Source organism: Amblyraja radiata, chromosome 4, assembly GCF_010909765.2.
Source record: "Amblyraja radiata isolate CabotCenter1 chromosome 4, sAmbRad1.1.pri, whole genome shotgun sequence".
Lineage (NCBI taxonomy): Eukaryota > Metazoa > Chordata > Chondrichthyes > Rajiformes > Rajidae > Amblyraja > Amblyraja radiata.
The window spans coordinates 73,622,479-73,643,680 of record NC_045959.1 but is presented as its reverse complement, the minus strand read 5'-3'; the positions used below and the strand labels follow the sequence as shown (position 1 = coordinate 73,643,680).

At 50.8% G+C, this 21,202-nt stretch overlaps 1 protein-coding gene across 1 annotated transcript in view; it reads right to left on the bottom strand.

Moving 5' to 3' along the window:
- Positions 1-4,789: 4,789 nt before the first annotated feature.
- Positions 4,790-21,202, bottom strand: part of rp1 (RP1 axonemal microtubule associated) — a gene marked incomplete at its 3' end in the record, with an annotated part of 207,287 nt that continues 190,874 nt past the window's right edge. Inside the window, exons 34-37 of the mRNA XM_033020391.1 lie at positions 15,246-15,493; positions 13,515-14,038; positions 6,809-6,857; positions 4,790-4,801 (exon numbers count right to left, since the gene is read on the bottom strand). Coding sequence (XP_032876282.1) covers positions 4,790-4,801; positions 6,809-6,857; positions 13,515-14,038; positions 15,246-15,493 — 833 coding nt within the window. The remainder of the gene's footprint in view (positions 4,802-6,808; positions 6,858-13,514; positions 14,039-15,245; positions 15,494-21,202) is intronic.

The following is a 21,202-nucleotide window of genomic DNA, read 5'->3' as shown; positions in this document are numbered from 1 at the left end:
ATCTTTCCCACCACCGAAGTCAGGCTAACTGGTCTGTAATTCCCCGTTTTCACTCTCGCACCTTTCTTGAAAAGTGGGATAACATTAGCTATCCTCCAATCCACAGGAACTGATCCTGAATCTATTGAACATTGGAAAATGATCACCAATGCGTCCACTATTTCTAGAGCCACCTCCCTGAGGACCCTGGGATGCAGACCATCAGGCCCAGGGGATTTATCATCCTTCAGTCCCATTAGCCTACCCAATACTAATTCTCGCCTAATGAAAATTCAATGTATTATTTTTGCTGTTCCTACATTTTATTTGTCATTTTAAACTGGATTTTGAAAGCAATGCCATGATATTGATTATCAATTTAAACCATTTATGATACTGAAATAAAACGAGGTAATAATATCAATTGTTGATTCCAGAAACTTTGAAGACATTACCTTTATCTTTTAATTGTAATTGCATTAATTTAATTATTCTAGTTCTTTGAATGTCATTTTATGTGACCTTGTGCATATTATTCTTAAATCAAAGTTAATCATATTTCATATCTTACGATAAACTCATCAGTGGATCCTGGAAAGAAATTTAGAGAGCGTGGATTGTCAGAGGACAGAATAATTTCATCGCTCTTTCCTTTTGTGCCATAGACCACAAGAGTTGTCATGACATCTTCAGGCATCATTGAATCTTTCGACGTTTCCAGGGTGATCTTGAATTTTGCTGTGCAGAACAAAGAGATAATAATTAAAACTGTAAACTGCAGGTTCAATCTGGTTTAGGTTTAGTTTTTTTTTAAAGTTTAGTTTGGATATACAGCATGGAAATAGGCTCGTCAGCCCATCGCGTTCCATTGACCATCGATCAACTGTTCATACTAGTTGTATGTTATCTGACTTTCTCATCCACTCTCTACACACAAGGGGCAATTTACAGAGGCTAATTAACCCACAAACTTACTTGGCTTTGCGATGTGGAAGGAAACCAAAGCAACGCAAGGGAATGTGCTAACTCCACATAGACAGACAGATCTATCCACATCGACCGATCCTGAACTTGGATGCTGTGTATATGGATTTTACGTTCTCCCTGTGACCACATGGTTTTCCTCTGGGTGCTCTGGGTTCCTCCTATGTCTGAAGGATGTGTGGGTTAGTAAGTTAATTAGAGGCAGGAAACATGTTCCTGATGTTGGGGGAGTCCAGAACCTGGAGCCACAGTTTAAGAATAAGGAGTAAGCCATTTAGAACGGAGACGAGGAAACACTTTTACTCACAGAGAGTGGTGAGTCTGTGGAATTCTCTGCCTCAGAGGGCAGTGGAGGCAGGTTCTCTGGATGCTTTCAAGAGAGAGCTAGATAGGGATCTTAAAAATAGCGGAGTCAGAGGATTTGGGGAGAAGGCAGGAACGGGGTACTGATTGGGGATGATCAGCCATGATCACATTGAATGGCCTACTCCTGCACCTATTGTCTATTGTCTATTAATTGGCCTCTGTAAATTGCCCTTAAGGGGCTGTCCCACTTGGGCGGCCTAATTGGAGAGTTTAGAAGAGTTTGAAAAAATGACATGTTGAAGACCTCTTTCGACCTCCTTCGACTATGTTGAAGACCAGCTTCGACTAGCTACGATTAACTTCGGGAAAATTGGACACCGAATAGTGGAGAGTGAAGACAACCTCCTTCAATCTCCTTCGACCGCCCTTAGACCGCCCTTAGACATCCCTTCGACTATAATGAAGACTATCTACGACTACCTTCGACTACCCTCGATTACCTACGACTAACATGCCGACCTACTACGACTAATCCTACAAGTAAAAAAGTATCGATTTTTTCCATGGCAACCTTTTTTTACTCGCGGGCATTTTTTTAACAGAATTGAAAAAAGCACTGCGGCCTAGCTGAGGCCTCGAGTACGCGGAGACCACTCTTGAGCCTGAAGGAGAGTTACGAAGACCTCCTACGATCTCGTGTGGAGCATGCTGCGAGTACGAGTCGAGGGCAAACTCGCTAGAACTCGCGGATTAGGTCTCCCAATTGGGACAGGCCCTTTAGTATAAGGAGTGGATGAGAAAGTAGGATAATATAGAACAGGTGTGAATGGGCGATCAATGGTCAACACGCACATGATGGGGTGAAGGGCTTGTTTCATTCTGTATCTTTCAATCACTCAAAACTAAAGTACACTGAAGAAAATCACCTCAGAATGAACCAATCTCCAAAAAGTCAAGTGAAGGGTTCCGCAAGGAACTAAGTTGTGGTATTTTTTTTTAATAGTTTTTGCTCAATTGCTTGTTTATTGAATTTTTAATGCATTTTTAGGTATCATGCATATCTTGAAATGTTTAATGGATTAGGAAATACTTAAGTTGTTTAAACAATTTAAATAATTTTAAATTAGATTTGGAATGTTTCTAAATATCAATTTTTGAGAGTTGTGAGAGTTACAAAGGACATGGAAAGGAAATTGCAGAGAATCCATCTGAGAAACATTTAAGTTCAGTGGACAGAAAACAGCAATTTGCCCCAAAGACAAAAAGGGCACAATGTGCTGGAGTACCTCAGCGGGTCAAGTAGCATCTCTGGAGAATATGGATGTATAGGTGACGTTTCTGGTAGGTCCCAACCTAAAATGTCATCTATCCATGTTTTCCAGAGATCCTGCCTGAATCACAGCTTTACTCCAGCACATTGTATTCTTTCGTAAACTAGTACCTGCAGTTCCTTGTTTCTACAACATGGCACATAGGTCTGTGCAAGCTCTTTACTGGCCAGCATTCACTTTACTATTTATGCCCTGAATTTCCCTTCATTTCAAATTTCCATTCAATCCAAACTGATGCAATTGTTTCTGGTATGGCGGGCGAATAAGCAAGCCACGCGTGGTGAATCAATGAGATCTTTATTGCCAAAGCAAAGAGAACAACACATACGCGAATGGGGGAAGGTTGACCCGGGGTTCCTTACATATACTAGGGCACACCCCTAATCCTTGTGACAACTCCTTCCCACCATTACCCAATAACGTGACCCTACCACCGACTGCCAAGGGTTCACACAGTATGTTTCTATGTAAGTGACCTAACCACCGGGTGGCGCCACACTGGCAAACACAGTTCTCATTCTAACAACCCTCTGTAATAAATAAATCTCCTGAGAATTTCCTCTTGTTCTTGGTCACTATTCCATTGATGGTATTCATCTCTGGCTCTCCAACCAAGCAAAATAACCTCCTAAGTAAATGGTTAAGCTTTGATCTTGAAGAAAGCAGGTAAGTAATGCTTGTACTCCAATTAAGGGAAAAATAATAAATTGGATCATAACAAGCAGCCTGTCCCAATGTTTCTTCTGGAAAATCTCTTTGAATCTATAATTTGAAGCAAAGTCATTGAATAATTGAATTAGTAATGACAGCAAGCACAGATTTCCTGTTGAAGATAGACACAAAAAGCTGGAGTAACTCAGCAGATCAGACAGCATCTTTGGAAAAAAGGAATTGGTGACCTTTTGGTTCGAGACCCTTCTTCAGACTGTTGAAGAAATGATCAATGTTTGTCCTCCTGCAACATGGGCAGATTTTGGCACATGTCAGTGCATGATACTGATATGATCATAAGATCAGAAGACATAGCAGAATTTGTCCATTCTGCCCATTGATTCTGCTTCACCATTTGATTATGGTTGATCTGTTTTTCTCTCGCAACCCCATTCTCCCACCTTCTCCCCATAACCTATGATGCCCTTACATTCAAGAACCTATCAATCTCCACTTTAAAAATACCCACTTACTTGGCCTCCGGGGTCAAGGAAAGAGTGTTCATGTTGTGGCCCTCTTTCCACCAATTATTCCACCACCACGCACAAGAAGCACAAGTAGCGACAAGGCAGACACCATTATGCATACAGTATGCCAAGAAGCATGTTCAGCTGTGGCTGAACAACTTCTAATCTTGTGTGTGGACTCGATAAGACTTGGCCTCCACAGCTGTCTATGGCAATGAATTCCACAGATTTATCATCCTCTGGCAAAATAAATTCCTTCTTACCTCCTAAAGGTACGTCTGAGAATTTTATTCTGAGGCTGTGCCCTCTGATCCTAGACTCTCCCATTACTGGAAACATCCTCTCCCCATCCACGCTATCTAGGTCTTCTTGCCAGTGTGACAAAACTAAAGGTCAACAGCCCAGCCAATGCCCTCGCATAACCTCTCACAGTGAGCACATGCTTTGCAACATTCTGTTATCTTCTTGAGAGAGACTATCAAATTCCTCAGTCTGAAGAAGGGTTTCGGCCCGAAACGTCGCCTATTTCCTTCGCTCCATAGATGCTGCTGCACCCGCTGAGTTTCCCCAGCAATTTTGTGCACCTATCAAATTCCTCCTGCAGAGTCAATCACACTTTACTAGATGGAACCTCAGAAATCGTTATAATTTGTTGAATGAGGTGGAAATCAATTCACTGGGTAGCTGTGAGGTCTCCATCTCCATATTATTGAGGGCCACACATTCTGTTTTGCTGGATATTCTTTGATTTTTCTTATCTGCAGGTGAATAGGGACTAGTTGTCTACCTCTCCTTTATATTCCATGCACTTTGATTCTGTAAGAAGGAAGCTATGAATGAGAGTAATGGCAGGTTTTGAACAGAATGTATGATAAGCATTGGTTAAAGGTGAATGAATGATACTCTCCTCTCGTCTCCTCTCTCTACACCAATGACGGCACCTCCACTGACTCCTCTGTCAAGCTTCTCAAGTTTGCAGACGACACAACTGATTGGACTGATCCAGGATGGGGAGGAATCTGCCTACAGACAGGAAGTGACACAGCTGGCATCCTGGTGCCATTGCACCAACCTGGAGCTCAATGCTCTTAAGACAGTGGAATTGAATGTAGACTTTAGGAGAGCTCCCCCTCCCCTCACCCCACTCACCATCAACAACACCACAGTCACATCTGTGGAGTCTTTTAAGTTCCTGGGAACCATCGTCTCCAAGGACCTTAAGTGGGGGGCAACCATCGACTCCACAGTCAAAAAGGCACAACAGAGGATGTACTTCTTGCGTCAGATGAGGAGGCACAATCTGCCACAGGCAATGATGGTCCAATTCTATACGGCCATCGTAGAGTCTGTTCTCACCTTCTCCATCATGGTCTGGTTTGGCTCAGCCACCAAGCACGACATCCGGAGGCTGATCGTCCATCAGCTGAGAAGGTTATTGGCTGCAACCTTCCCTCCATTGACGAACTGTACACTGCAAGGGCCAGGAAGCGAGCGGGTAAGATAATCTCTGACCGCTCTCACCCTGGCCACAATTCTTTGAATCGCTTCCCTCTGGAAGGCGACTCTGGACTGTCAAAGTTGCCACAACCAGACATAAAAACTGCTTTTTTTCACGAGTATACTACTACTTATTCTACTCAATAACCAACAATCTGTAGCCTCCTTTTGCTCTGGTATGTTATTTAATTCACATGTTTAATTGATAATGTTTTATTATTAATTATTAATGTTTAATCTCTTCACCCACCCTCTTCTTTCCCCTCTCCTCCTCCCCTCCCCCAATCCCTCCCTCACCTCCCTCCCTCTCCTTTCCTCTACCCTCAGTCACTCCCTCCCTCCATAACTCCTCTCCCTACCCCCCTCCTATCCCTCTATCCCCACCTCCCCCACTCCTCACCTCCCTCTATCCTTCCCACTCCTCATCTCCCCCACTGCCCTCCTCTCCCTTAATTCCCCACTCCCTACCACCCCCACTCCCCATCCTCTCCCTCTATTCCCCCTCCTCCCCCACTCTCACCTCCTCCCTCTTCTTTCCCCTCTCCTCCTACCCTCCCTAAACCCTCCCTCACCTCTCCTTTCCCCTACCCTCAGTCACTCCCTCCCATCCTCCATAACTCCTCTCCCCTCCCTACCCCCTTCCTCTCCCTCTATCCCCTTCCTCCCCCACTCTCCCTCCTCACCTCCCCTACATTCCCTTTTGTCCCTCTCCCTCCCTACCCCCTCCTCTCCCTCAATCCACCCACTCTCCCTCCTCACCTCCCCATGATCACAAGGTTGCCGCTCCTCTCCTTTCTCATGTGCCTCAGAGCAAGGCTCAGCGCCCAGGTCTCGGGATCCCGGTCAGCAAGGCCGCGCTGGCATGTAGGCAGGTGGGCCATGCCAGTAGGTAGGCAGGCAGGCAGGCCGCGCCAGTAGGTAGGCAGGCAGGCGGGCTGCACCTGCAGGAAGGTGGGACCCGCCGGCAGGAAGGGGGGCGCCATCAGGGAAGCGGGCGGCGGCCGGTGACTGACATCAGAGGCGGCCAATCTGTATGGCGATGTTGCCGGAAGGGGCATCGCCATCCCGGCCATGACTGACAGGAGAGGAGACCAATCTATGCATGTGCGTTTTAAAATATTTTTAAACCTTAATAACTTTTAAAATATACCACCGATTGGAACAAAACTTGGTGCATTTGCAGTACATGACAACGTTGAGTAAGGTGGCGAAACATCGTAGCGCTATCGCGTACCGTTTTTGCGCAAAAGTAAAAACGATGCAAACCGGAAGATAACAAGATGAGAGTTTTAGTTATGTATAGAGAGATAGATATAGATAAACTATTTTAGTACAATTACCAATTTCTCTTTGGCGTTCAAATATACACATAATCCCTCTTCTGGAAACTAGGTTTTATACAAGTATAATGTACCTTACGTATTGTGCATCAATACAAATAAAAACATTTATTTTGTTAGCTTTCGTCATGGGTCATCCAATGGTAACAACAATTAAATATTTAGAAAAACATTCCTTATACTCACATTTTGCTATCAGTTCCCTTTCAGTTTTGTGATCATCCTGATTTAAAGCTAACCACCTGCAAATTCATGAAAATGCAATAAATAAAGTAAAAATTAATCTCAGTTAAAACTCATTATATTACTACCAACCCAACATGTTATCACCAAAAGTTACAATCTATTTTAGAAACATTATGGTGAGGGCTACCGGTTTTTGTCTCATTACAACTGTAAATTCTGGGCCACTGTGGTGCCTAAAATACTGTAAATCAGGATTTAAAAAAAATACAAACAATACCTGTCGCAAGTGAACAAATCTTCATGTTTTACGCCATTCTCTTCATAGTTAATGATGACTTCATCAAGGAACCATCCACTTCCTGTGGGGAAAGTCATTTAATTTAATTTTAGTTCTACCTAGCGTCGGAAATGGTACACGGACAGGACGTCGAAGGACGAGAAGCCGAAGCCAAGAAATGGAAACCAAGATACTGAAAGTATATCACGCCGAAAAGCCAAGATACCGAAAGTACATCACGCCGAAAAGCCAAGATACCAAAAGTACATCACACCGAAAAGCCAAGATACCAAAAGTACATCACGCCGAAAGAACACAAAGCCCAAAGTGCATCACGTCGAATGGATACGAACCCGAATGGACATCATGCCGCAAAGACAAGACGCAGAATGGACATGACATAGAAAAGCCGGAGACGAGATTGGTCTGATACCTTGTCAGTCATCGACAAAGGTCAGTGATTTGTCCAGACCCCCGCGTCCATCACATCACTGGCTGGGGGGAGACGGGAGGGTGGGGGGGAGCTTGAGCTTGTGTTTGTAAAATGGTGTCAATGACTCCAAGCTGCTGCGATTGCCATAGAGGCTTTTCGACGTCATGTTCATTCCCCGTCAGATTTTAAGCCGATAAACAATCTGACGCTGAACGCACATGAAGCCGAAATGATAAATAGGTATGAAACGCTGAAACACTTTAAAAAAATCTATATTTGCTGCAAGAATTGTTGTACCTTGTTATATTTTGAAATAGTTAAATTGTTGTAATTTGTATGTCTCCGGGGACGGGATTGGTCCGACACCTTGTCAGTCATCGACAAGGGTCTCAACCAGAAATGTCACCTATAGAAGGGTCTCGACCCGAAACATCACCTATTCGTTCGTTCCATAGAAGCTGCCTCACCCGCTGAGTTTCTCTGGCATTTTTGTCTACAGTCATCGACAAAGGTCAGCGATTGATCCAGACCCCCGTGGGGTCCATCACATCACTGCCTCTGTGGCAATCACAGCAGCTTGGAGTCACTGCCACCATTTTACAAACACAAGCTCAAGCTACCCCCCCCTCCCGTCTCCCCCCAGGCAGTGATGTGATGGATGCGGGGGTCTGGACCAATCGCTGACAAGGTCTAGAAAAAATCCCATCCCCGGTGACGTCATGTCCGTTCAGCGGCTTTTCGACGTCATGTCCATTCTGCGTCTTGTCTTTGTGGCATGGTGTCTGTTCAGGTTCATATCCTTTCGGCGTGATGCACTTTCGGCTTTGTGATCTTTCGACGTGATGTACTTTCGGTATCTTGTCTTTTTGGCGTGATGTTATTTCGGTATCTTGGCTTTTCGGCGTGATGTACTTTTGGTATCTTGGCTTCCACTTCTTGGCTTCAGCTTCTCGTCCTTTGACGTCCCGTCTGAGCACAGACGCAAATTTTTATTCATACAATTGCTGAGTCTTAGGAACCTACTAGACTAAGTGAGACCCATTGGGTCCAAGTCACACGGGAGGCCTGGTACCCAACGCAACCATTTCCCCAACGCAATATTCCACCACTCACCCGTTCCCCCAACACAACCCGTTCCCGCAACGCAAAATTCCACCACTCACTCATAGCCCCTAACTATGCAGGCGCGGTCATTTCCCCTCATCCCCGAACACTCCCCTCCCCCTCCTTTTCATGTGTGGGAGGGGAGAAGGGGAGGGGAGAAGGGGAGGGGTGGGGTGTGTGGCAGGGTGTGTATGCCTCATCTGTCATACTCCCAATGAAAATAGCTGTTAAGAAAAGTAAAGAAAAATAATAATAAAATAAAATAAATATAAAGATTTTTCCACTGATCTGTGTTATAAATGTAATTTCCATATGAATCCAATCATTATTATAGTCAAAATTGCCAAATTTGCACAGCTCTGCTGCAAATACAGGGAAAGATGAGAGGTGAGGCAGCGGCGAGCTGAGCCTCCCCTCTGATTGCGCATCCCCTCAGAAACTGCATGGAGCGCGGACAATAAGTGTGTGCCTGTTACTATCTCTCGGTATGTCACCAATGTTTGTAAACCCCTTCATTACATGTCCTCGCCTTCCATAGCCCAGGTAACTTATTTCACATATAAATATATTAAATTTAGGCTCGCTGGTCTCTTCATAAAACTGCAATGAAAAAGCAGCAGGGGAGGCAGCTATCACGTCTGCCTCACTGAGGGGGCATGTCTTGAGCCCTCGCTCTCCCTCCACGTTAGCTAGCTTCAGCAGCAGCGGCGCAGTACTGAGTTCCACTGCGGGTGGCGCTGACGTAGGTTGATTCGTAGCAGCCGATTCGGAGGCTCTGGGCCGCTGAGAGCTTTCAATTGGGCCCCGCACTGGAGTAAACTACTCTTGGCTCAGGACCCCGGCCCTCTCCCTCCCTTCCTTTCTTCCCTTCCTTCCCTCCCTCCTTCCTCTCTGTCTTTCCCCTTCTCTCCTTCCCTCCCTTCTTTCTCTCCTTCCCTCCCTCCCTTCTTTCTCTACTTCCCTCCCTCCCTTCTCTCCTTCCTCCCTTCTCTCCCTCCTCCCTTCTCTCCCTCCCTCCCTTCTCTCCTTTCCTCCCAGACACATCACGCAGAGACAACTAACAGACACACATCACGCACAGACAAGTAACACACACACAACTAAGTTAGGATGGGGTAGAAGCCAGTGCCTCCCCAGCCATTGACCTCACCACACTTCACTGGTGTGAGGGGAGGGGGGCTGTGGGGGAGTGGTATATGTGGTGGGGTGTGTGGGGTGGGGGGGTGTGTGGGTGTGGGTGGTGTGGGGGGTGGGTGTGTGGGGGGGGGGGGTGGGTGTGTGGGGGTGGGTGTGTGGGGGGGTGGGTGTGGGCGGGGGGAGTGAGCTCGGAAAAAGGATGGGGGAAGAGCCATGGGGGGGGGGAGAGGGGGGCATCGCGGGGGCGGGGGTGAGGAGCCAGCGAGAGGGACCAGAGGGGTAGTGGCTGGAATTGGTAATGCGATGGGGACTCACAGCGCGCGCTGGTTGCAGGTCGTTCTGCTCAGCCTGGATCAGAGTCTCCGCATTCCATTTGGCGACATCTCAGACTCCGGGCCGGGCTAAGTCTCCGACTCTGGGCTGCGCTGGGTCTCCGACTCTGGGCTGGGCTGGGTCTCCCACGCTGGGCTGGGTCAGGTTTCCGATGCTGGGCTGCTGCTTGAGGTGGGGCTGCTGCTTGGGGTGGGGCTGCTTGGGGTGGGACTGCTGCTTGGGGCGGGGCTGCTTGGGGCTGGGCTGCTTTGGGTCCCTCCAAAAGTCCTCTGTCGGCCATCCTCAACTCCAGTAAAGACGCGATGGCGCAGGAAGGGGCGGACCGCACCCGGGGAGTGACAGGGGGGGAGACCGCGCGGACCAGGCAGGAGAAGAGATCGATCTGCGCATGCAGTTTTTAAGATTTTTAAACCTCGCTAACTTTTACGACATCCAACTGATCGGAAAAAAACTTGGCGCACTCGCAACACAGGAGAACGGTGAGTGAACTGGCGAAAAATCATAGCGCTATCGCAAACCATTTTTGCGCAAATAGAAAGACCGCACAAACCGGAAGATAACAAGATCAGAGTTTTAGTTATGTGTAAATAGATGGGACACAAAAAGGACATTCCACTTGATGAAAATAAAATATTTAGACAGATCTTAACTCTCTCCCCTCAGGCTGCAAACTTGCAATCTATGGGATCGCCATGGATTACCTGTCCATGCAATTTTTAAATGTGATGAATATTTCTACCTAAACACCATTTCAGATACTGATACCATAGACTTTAGACTTTACTTTAGACTGCAGAGGCACAGCGCGGAAACTGGCTCTTTGGTCCATCGAGTCCACACCGACCAGTGATCACCTCGTACACTAGCGCTATCCCACACACACAGAATAATTTACAATGTTACTGAAGCCAATTAACCTACACACCTGTACATCTTTGGAGTGCGAGAGGAAACCGGAGTACCCAGAGAAAACCCAGGCAGTCACAGAGTGAACGTACAAACTCCGTACAGACAGCACCCGTAGTCAGGATTGAACTCGGGTCTCTGGCGACATCACTGAAATCCAGAACCCCAGCACTCTATCGGTGAAATTGTTTTTCTTCATCAATTCCCCTCTATTTCTTTTACCAATTACTTTAAACTCACTGCAAGGGAATTGGTTTCACCTCTTCACCCAAGATAAGGCCTCAAACCATGGTTTCAGTTTAGTTGTACACACCTGATTAAATCATTTCTCATCCTCCTCTATTCCACAGTAACAATATAAGCCTTGTCAATCCTCTAAACAAAACATCGCAGTTCCTGACAAATCTTCTAGCACATTGTTTTTCGAATGAAGTGCCCAGAATAATGAACATTTCTTCAGCCACTGCATCAGTTAGAGTCATAGAGTCATACAGTGTGGAAACAGGATCTTTGGCCCAACTTCCCCGCACCGACCAACATGTCCCATCTACACTAGTCCCTATAACCTGCGTTTGGGCCATATCCCTCTAAACCTGTCCTACCCATGTACCTGTCTAATTGCTTCTTAAATGCTGCGAAAGTCCCTGCCTCAACTATCTCCTTTGGCACCTCATTCCATACACTATTTCCCCCGTCATATTAAACCTATGCCCACTGGTTCTCAATTCCCTTACTCTGGGCAAGAGACTGTGCGTCTACCTAATCTATTCCTCTCATGATTTAATACTGGTGCCCAAGAAGAGTAAGGTGACGTGCTTCAACAGCTATCGACCAGTGGCACTAATGTCCGTGGTGATGAACTGCTTTTGAGAGGTTGGTTATGGTGCATATCAACTCCTACCTCAAAAAGAACCTCGACCCACTACAGTTTGCCTACCATCACAACAGGTCAACGGAGAATGTGACCTCACTGGCTCTCCGTTCCACACTGGATCACTTGGACAATAAAAACACTTACATCAGGCTGTTGTTTATAGACTACAGCCCGGTGTTCAAAACCATCATCCCCTCCAAGCTGGTTATGTGCACATGGAGTGCGTGAGGCTGCAGCCACTGTTTGAATATCTAAAGGGGCTGCTCCTTGCCTTCTGGCTGCATTTTTCACCCACCATCCTCATCTTTGGACACCCTGTGCGTAGGGGAGAGGGTAGGGCTGAAGATGTGCTGGTTGGGTTGCTCCTGGGCCTGACCAAGCTGGCCATCCGCGAGTCACGGCGCCAGACGGTGGAGGGCTCTACCTGAGCCGGCTGCCTGCCCCTTTTCCGGGGATACGTCCGTGCCCGGGTGCGGTTGGAAAGGGAATACGCCCTGTCTACGGGCACCCTGAGGGAGTTCCGCGACCGCTGGGCACCGAGGGAGGTTGAATGTATCCTTGACAAGGATTGTAATATAGTTGTTTAGCAGTTGATTAGCATAATTGTTGATCTTGCATTATGGTGGTGTTTTGTTTTATTGTATTGTAAATACAATTTTAATATTTGAATAAATATTTTTGAAAAAAAAAAAAAAAAAAAAAAAAAAAAAAGCTGGTTATGTGCGGGCTCCTCCTCCACACCCTGCACTTCCTCGCCCTGGTCCACAGTCCAGACACCAAGTGGCGGTCGGTGTTGCCCTCCGGTCGCACCAAGGAGTTCCCTGCAACCTGTTTCTCTCGCAGTTCACAGACTTGCCAGCCACCTGCCAAAGGGTGGGGATCGGGATGGTGACTCTATCTGCAGTGAGCGGGTGGAAGGGGACTCCTTGGACAATGAGCCACTGAATGTTCTCACCCCCCCTGACGCCACTCCACTCATTCCAGTGGAGGAGATGCGCGAGTTCATTGTGGCCACCGAGTGAGCCCAACATCGGCCCAGACTGGCCTCCCTTTGGTGGCCGAACGTACAAGGGCTCACCAGCTCGCTGAATGTCATCCTCAAAAAGAGGGGGAAGGGCAAGGGGGTGAATGGGGTGAAAGGGAACGACCGGTGTCAGCTCAGGTCCTTTTTGGACGACCTGCAAAGGGACGCCAAGGCTGAGAGCAGCGTCGTTCCTGCGGAGGGTAGAGGGTGCAGTAGAGCGTCCCTTGTAGCCAAGATCCGGAAAGTAAGGCCCACCACCAATCCACCCAGGGTCCGTGGGGGGGGGAGCAGCTCTGCTGTCAGCAACCAGGGGACGGGTGAGGGGATCTAGTGTACTCCTGACATGGCGATCACCATAGCCAGTTACAACATAAATGGCAACAGGAGGCCTCTCCGCAGGTTTAACCATCTCTCAACCCTGAGGAATGGGAATTATGCGGTGAGCTTCCTGCAGGAAACCCACAACACCCCATGAGACGAGTCCACCTGGTTCCTGGAGTGCAGTGGCGAGGACTTCATGAGCCACCTCAGCTCCATTTCCAGTGGGGTGGCCATTTTGTTGGACCCGAATTTCTGGCCAGAGATCCTAAAGGTCCAGGAACTGGTGCCAGGCTGCTTGCTTCACTTGGCCGTGCGCCTGGATGGCGTGCCGTTGCATTTTGTCAACGTGTACGCCCCCAAGCTCGCCGTGTTGCAGATGCGCCTGTTCCGGGAGGTGTCTACCCTGCTGAACTCCATCGACCCTGGCGACTGCGTGATCCTCGGGGGTGATTTCAACTGCACCCTTGTGGAAGATGACCGTCCCGGTATCCATCGCGGCCAGGTGTCGGTGTCAGTGAAGAAATTGAAGGAGTTTGTGGGCTCCTTTGACTTGGTAGACACTTGGAGGAACCTCCACCCCGACTCTAGTGCCTTCTCCAGGAGGTCAGAGGGGGGCGGGTCTCGCATCGACTGCCTGTACATTTCTCGGGCGTACGTCTCCCGCGTCTCGGCATCCTCCAAGCTGCTGGTGCCGTTCTCGTACCACCAACTGGTGTGGGCAGAGTTTACCCCACTGCGCACGAGGGGTGGGTAATCGTACTGGCACTTTAACATCCGGCTGCTGGAGGATCGCCGCTTCCGGGGCTCATTTGAGAGGTTATGGAATACCTGGAAGGGGAAGCAGGGAGGATTTCACTCCCTGTGGCTATGGTGGGACGTGGGCAAGGCCCACATCCAGAGTTTCTGTCAGGAGTACACTAAAGGGTCGACCAAGGGTCGCGATTCCAAGATCAGACAGCTCGGGAGCGAGCTGCTCGATTTGGATTTGTGTCTAAGTCAGACCGTCGGGGACATGATCCTCTGGAGGGAATACCAGGAGAAGAAGGACACACTGATGGAGCTACAGTTGGAGCAATCCCGAGGCGCATACGTGAGGTCGCGGATCCAATTGCTGCACGATTTGGACCGCGTTCACTCTTCTTCTACTCGCTGGAGAAGTGGCGGGGAGTCCGTCAGCAGTTAGTGGAGCTGCTCGCTGATGATGACTCCTCCGTCACTGAACCAGAGGACATCAACACAGTGGTTCGTTCCTTTTATGGGACCTTGTTCTCACCGGATAGTTCCGGCGGGGACGAGTGCAGTGATCTGTGGCAAGGTCTAGCCATGGTCGACCCGGAGGGTGTCGAGCGTCTGGATGCCCCCCTGACACTGGATGAACTGACTGCGGCCCTCAGATCCGAAGGGGCAAATCCCCTGGCCTGGACGGACTGACAGCAGAGTTCCTCCGTACTTTCTGGGGCATCCTGGGGGAGGACTACACCATGGTACTGAGGGAGAGCCTGGCGACCGGAGAGATGCCCCTGTCTTGGTGAAGGGCTGTCGTGGTCCTTCTGCTAAAGAGGGGCGATCTCCCCCGTCTAAAAAACTGGCATCCGGTATCCCTCCTTTGTACCGACTACAAGGTCTTTGCCAAGGCAATGGCCAACTGTCTAGGCCCAGTGCTGTCCCAAGTGATACACCCTCACCAGTCTTACACGGTCCCAGGCCGATCCATCCAGAACAATATCCATCTGGTCTGGGACCTGGTCTACCTGGCTCAGGAGACCGATGTACCCACTACCTTTCTCTCCCTCATCTGGATAAGGTGCTACTTTCCCCCCCCCCCCCAGATGAACCTGGAGGACTGTGCGGCTGCCGTGGCCGTGCCTGCCAAGCCCGTAGGCATCCTGTATGTGGGCAGGATATTTGGGAAGGCCTTTCCTTCCTCAAGTCCGTTGAGGGGGTGAACGCGGCCGTGAGTAAAGGGATCTCAGTGGGGGCAACATTCCTGCAGGTCGAGCCTTTGACGACCACCACGCAGCGGGTGGTCCTGTACTACGTCCCGCCCTGCATCACAAATGAGGCCCTTCTTCCCCTCCTTCACACCCTGGGGAAGGTACTCACGGATGTCACCCCGATATCCCAGAGCTTCCGCAAAAAGGATCCGCGGCGCGTGATTTCCATCCTGCGCCAGCTGACAATGTTGCTGGACCAGGGGGAGGTAGTTGACGGGCGCTTCTGTGTCCAGCAGGATGGGTGTCATTTTACTGTCTTCTGGATATCGGAGCACCCAAGGTGCCATTCCTGTAAGGAAGTGGGGCATATTCGGAGGAATTGCCCCAAATCCTGGGCGGAGGACACCTCTGGTGCGACTAACCCCCTCCCCCCCCCCCCAACTCCCACCCCCCGTGTAGTTGAATCGGGGAACCCTGGGGTTGCGGGTGGGGAGAGTCAGAAGAAGGGGGGCAAGGTGTCAAAGAAGATGAAACACATGGGGAACAAATCCCCCGGAGTACGTTCCACCCATCCCGTCACCTCCCGTTAGGGAGTCTACAAGCCCCATAATCCAGCCAGGGGCGGAGCGGACCGGTGGGAGGAGGGGGTGCCGCAGAGGAAGGTTGCTCAGGTGATCCTCAGAGTCTGTGAGCTCCTCCCCATCGAAAAAGAGAAGAAGGAATCTCTCTAGGGAGGAGCTGAAGGGGAACAAACAGGAATCATCCAGGGGCGGAGGGGAGTACTGTGGTGGAGGAAGACTCCTGCCCCCTGATTCGGGCCTCGGTCCCCGGTCCCATGTTCTGGAGGGGATTCTGGGGAGGATGGCGATGGGGTGATTTGGAGCAGGAGGAGATTCCTGTTGGGTGGGAGTCCCGCATCAGGCACCCGAGGAAGCCCAGCAGCAACCCACCCAGGACGAGGCGCAGAACACGCCTCTGGAGTTAGAGGCTGTAAACGGGGAGGGGGTTGGGGGAACCACCCCTTCTCTCCCTCAGGACCTGGCTCCAGAGGGACTCCCTGAGTCTGGTGCACCAGTCCACTCTGGACCTAACTGCAGGAGGGATAGAGGCCCCCACTCTCCATGGTCTTGACTCCCCGGGTACATCTGGGGAAGGCCCCTCTGCCACTGGCCCCAGGGTTGGGACTGAGGCGGAGGAGAGACCAGCGGGTGAGGCAGAGGCACAGGGTGCGGCGGGAGTATCGAGCACTAAAGGGCCTGTCCCATCAGCATGCGGCTGCATGCGGCGAGCGCGACTAAACCGGAAGCGGGGGCCGCGCGGAGGTCGAGTGATCCTGTACGAATTGACGTGAAGCTCGAGCGAAGTCCGCGGGAAGTTCGCGCGTGACGTACGGCATCAAGACGCTGCGTACTGCATCAAGATGCTGCCTACGTCGTCGAGACGCTGCGCACGCCCGTCCAGGCAGTGCGTATGGCCTCAATGCGGCTGCGGGCCAGCAGGCCGTTTGGACAGTGTCAACTTTTCGGAGACCAGCTCCGCACAACTCCGGCGATCGAAGTGGGACCAGCCCCGTGAGGCCATACAGCTCAAGCGACCACATTAGATCGTGCTTGCCGCATGCAGTCGCATGCTCGTGGGACAGGCCCTTAAGGGTGTGTACGGGGACGGAGGATGGTGACTCCACCTGCAGTGAGTGGGTGGAAAGGGACTCCTCGAACAATGAGTCAATGGATGTTCTCGCTCCCCCCAAAGCCACTCCACTCATCCCAGTGGAGGAAATCCGCGAGTTCATCCAGGCCACCGAAGGAGTCCAATATCGGCCCAGACTGGCCTCCCTCCAGTGGCCAAACTTACACGGGCTCACCAGCTCGCTGAACCTCATCCTCAAAAGGAGGGGGAGGGGCAAGGAGGTGCAGGGGGTGAAGGGGAACGACTGGCGTCAGCTCAGATCCTTCTATGATGACCTGGGGAAGGAGGTCAAGACCAAGAGCAGCGTTGTTCCTGTTGAGTGTAGAGGGACCAATAGACCATCCCTTGCAGCCAAGGACCACTCCACCTAGGGTCCGTAGGGGGAGGAGTGGCTCTGCTGTCAGTGACCGAAGGACTGGTGATGTGATCTAGGGAGCAGGCAGAGCCAAAGATGTCCTGGTTGGTAGACAAAAGTGCTGGAGAAACTCAGCGGGTGCAGCAGCATCTATGGAGCGAAGGAAATAGGCAATATTTCGGGCCAAAACCCTTCTTCAGACTGATGTAGGGGTCACTGAGGTTACCAGGGTTAGGGAGACTAGCACTAGGACCCAGTGCAGTCAAACACAGGGCAGTGGGAGTTAGCAGCATGGAGGCTTCAGGCCCGGTGCTGAGTCCAGGCTGCAGGTAAGGCGATGGCTGCGGTCTGCTGGAGGGCAGTGGAGTGGCGAGGGTCGGCAGACCCGATGGTAGGAGTCCACGGGCAGTAGAGTCCGGGTCGGCAGGCGATGCGTGGGAGGTCCCGGTGGGCGGATGGTCGGTGGGGTGGCGCGGTGAGGTGACGAGGTGAGTAGGACACGGTGCGGAGGCCATGTATGGAGAGGCCCGGTCCGGCACCCATGTTCGGTAGGTCCGGTCCGGCGGCGATGTTAGATGGGCCGGGTGCGGCGGCGATGTTAGATGGGCCGGGTGCGGCGGCGATGTTAGATGGGCCCGGTGCGATGGCGATGTTGGATGGGCCCAGTGCGACGGCGAAGTTGGATGGGCCGGGTGCGGCTGCGATTTTCGGCGTGCCCAGTGCAGCGGGAATGTTGGATGGGCCCGGTGCGGTGCGGTCCCGTGGGGCGGCGAGGTTCGGCGGTCGCGTTATGGTGGCGATAGTCAGAGGAATCGGGGACGGGGAGTCTGGGCATCATCGATAGGCGATGAAGGTCGGCGGCAGCATCGATGTGGAGGTTGGCGAAGGCGGCGTCCTGGTGAGTCCTGGAGCTGCTCTCCGTGGCAAAGATGGCGTCGCGGGGCTCGGGCAGGCAGCGCGGGCCAGAGTTGGGGCCCGGGGCCTGCAGGCGGTCGAGTTGCTGAGTGTCGGTGGCAGGAGCGGCCTGGAGGCGGGCTAGTTTCAGGTCCTTGGTGGAGTTAAGGTGGGCCAGGAATCATTCATTGAAGAGGTGGAATTTCCTGCGGATGAAGTAGAGTTGGGATCTGTTGCAGGTCTGGGTGAGTGAGGCCTGAAGTTTCGGGAGAGTCAATGTGAGGTCCTGCTGGTGCCGGCGCATCGCAGCCAGGGTAGATCTCAGTGCCCGGTGGGAGAATTGTGTGTATGGCGGTAGATAACCAGTCGATATCGATAGTCCGGCTTGGGTCCGAACTGGGAGGTAGGGAACTGGAGCTGGAAGCCATGACGTATGAGATGGAGGCGCAGGCATGTCCCGAGGAAGCAAATGTGGCTGTGGTATCAGGTCTGGGTTAGGATGTGGTCGTGGAGTTGGAGGGAAGGGGGAATCACAGAGGGGGAGCAGTTAGAGAGGAGGTTGTAAAACTGTCTTCGGAGGGAGGAGGAGAACTTCTTCAAAGTAGGCATACCTTGAGGAGATTTCGCAGTAGAGTAAACAAAGTGTTTTAGAAGGAACTGCAGATGCTGGAAAATCGAAGGTAAACAAAGGTGCTGGAGAAACTCAGCGGGTGCAGCAGCATCTATGGAGCGAAGGAAATAGGCAACGTTTCAGGCCGAAACCCTTCTTCAGACCGATGGAGGGTGGTCAGACTGATGTCCTGGTTGGGTTGCTCCTAGGCCTGGCCAAGTTGGTCATCCGCGAGTCAAGGTGCCAGGCGGAAGAGGGCTTTGCCCGAGCCAGATGCTTGCCCATTTACCAGGGTTACGTCCACGCCCGGGTGGTATTAAAGGGGGTGGTGTTATTTGTAACATAACGTTGTTTGTGATTTAATGTTTGTAATTTAATTTAATTGGCGATTCTGTAATATGGTGGTGGGCGTGTCACCAACGGTTTTTATTTTTTTTTGGTTTTTGTATCATGTTGGAATTTAAATAAATTATTTTTGATGCAAAAAAAAGTTGGTTACACAAGGAGGTGTGGTGTTGCGGAGCTCCCGTCCAAACACAAAAACGAGTGAGTTTAAACATCTTTTTTTAATTCGGAGGAGATGCAGCAGTACTATCAACATCCTTGTGAAACGCTGCGACGTTGCAGAGATTTATTTTAAAACGTTCTGCTTGTTTTGGGACTGAGAGCAGTCTTATCAGCAGACTGCGTAGCTCCCACGTCTGTGGCTGGCAACCTGTCAGGAAACTGCGGCGCACCAAAAGTGGGGAGAAAAACCAGGCCAGGTGCTGGCCAGGCCAATCTGGCTTTCGTGTGGTGTGGGAGGTTTTCTGCACCTGCACCGTCTCGACTTTCTTCTGCGAACTTGGAACTTGGAACTGACGAAGCCTCCTTTCTCTCGGAGATAAGAGCCTCACTCTATACTGTGTAGCCGGACGCAGTGCGAACTCCATCTTCAAGTTCGCCGACAACACCACTGTCGGACGAAATGCAGATGGTGATGAGTCAGAGTATAGAAGTGAGATCGACCGATTGACCAATGGTACATGATTCTCAATATTAGTAAAACCAAGGAACTGATTGTGGACCATGGAAGAGGAAGGATGAGGCCACACAATCCTGTTTATATCAATGGGACGATGGTGGAGAGAGTCAAAAACTTCAAATTCCTGGGCGTGCGTATTTCCGAAGATCTTTCCTGGACCCAGCACACTGATTCAATTATAAATAAAGCACATCAACTTCTCTCCTTCCTGATAAGATTACGGAGTTTTGGTATGTCAGAGAGGATTCTCTTGAACTTCTACAGGTGTACAGTAGAGAGGATATTGACTGGCTGCATCACGGCCTGATTCGGCAACTTGTATGTCCAGGAACGGAAAAGACTGCAAAAATCTGTGAACACTGCCCAGTCCATCACCGGCTCTGACCTCCCCACCATCGAAGGGATTTATCGGAGTCGCTGCCTCAAAAAGGCAGGCAGCATCACCAGAGAGCCACACCATCTTGGCCACACATTCATTTCACCCCTGCTATCGGGAAGAAGGTACAAGAACCTGAAAACCGTAACGTCCAGATTCAGGACGTCACGACACCCTCAAATAAGCTTCGAACTACAATAGACTATTATTATTATTATTATTATTTTTATTTTTATTATTATTATTATTATTATTATTATTATTTTTATTATTATTATTATGGCACTACTAATGTTTGTTTTTTGAGTATGTGTGTATCAATAATTGTGAATATATATATATATATATACTAGACCAAGTGCAGACCCGTTGGGTCTGTTCCCCCAACGTGCGGTTGTGGGGGGGGGGGGGAGGCGGCATGCAGTCACACACACTAACTATCCCCCCCCCCCGCACTCACGCTAATTACCCCCCATGATATTATATTAATTTGCTCCTTTTACCCCATAACCACCCTATCTACTGACGCATAGCCCCCAACTTGCAGTCACATCAAGAGAGGGAGGGGGAGGGGCAGGGTTAGAGAGTGTGGGCAGAGAGAGAAGGGGCAGAGACAGAGACAGAGACACAGAGAGGGGCATGAGGGGGGGGGGAGGAGAGGGGGGGGAAGAGGAGAGTGGAGGAGGAGAGGGGAGGAGAGGGGGGGAGAGGAGAGGGGGGGAGAGGAGAGGGGGGAGAGGAGAGGGGGGGGAGAGGAGAGGGGGGGAGAGGAGAGGGGGGGAGAGGAGAGGGGGAGGGAGGGGGGGGGGGGAGAGAGAGGGGGGAGAGAGAGAGGGGGGAGAGAGAGGGGGGAGAGAGAGGGGGGAGAGAGAGGGGGAGAGAGAGAGGGGGGAGAGAGAGGGGGGGAGAGGGGAGAGAGAGGGGGGAGAGAGGGGGGAGAGAGGGGGGGGAGGGGGGGACAGGGGGGGACAGGGGGGGGAGAGGGGGTAGGAGGGGGAGGGAGGAGAGGAGGGAGGAGGGGGGGAGAGAGGAGGGGGGGAAAGGAGAGGGGGGTGATGGGGAGAGGGGGTGATGGGGAGAGGGGGGAGAGAGAGAGAGAAAGGGAGAGAG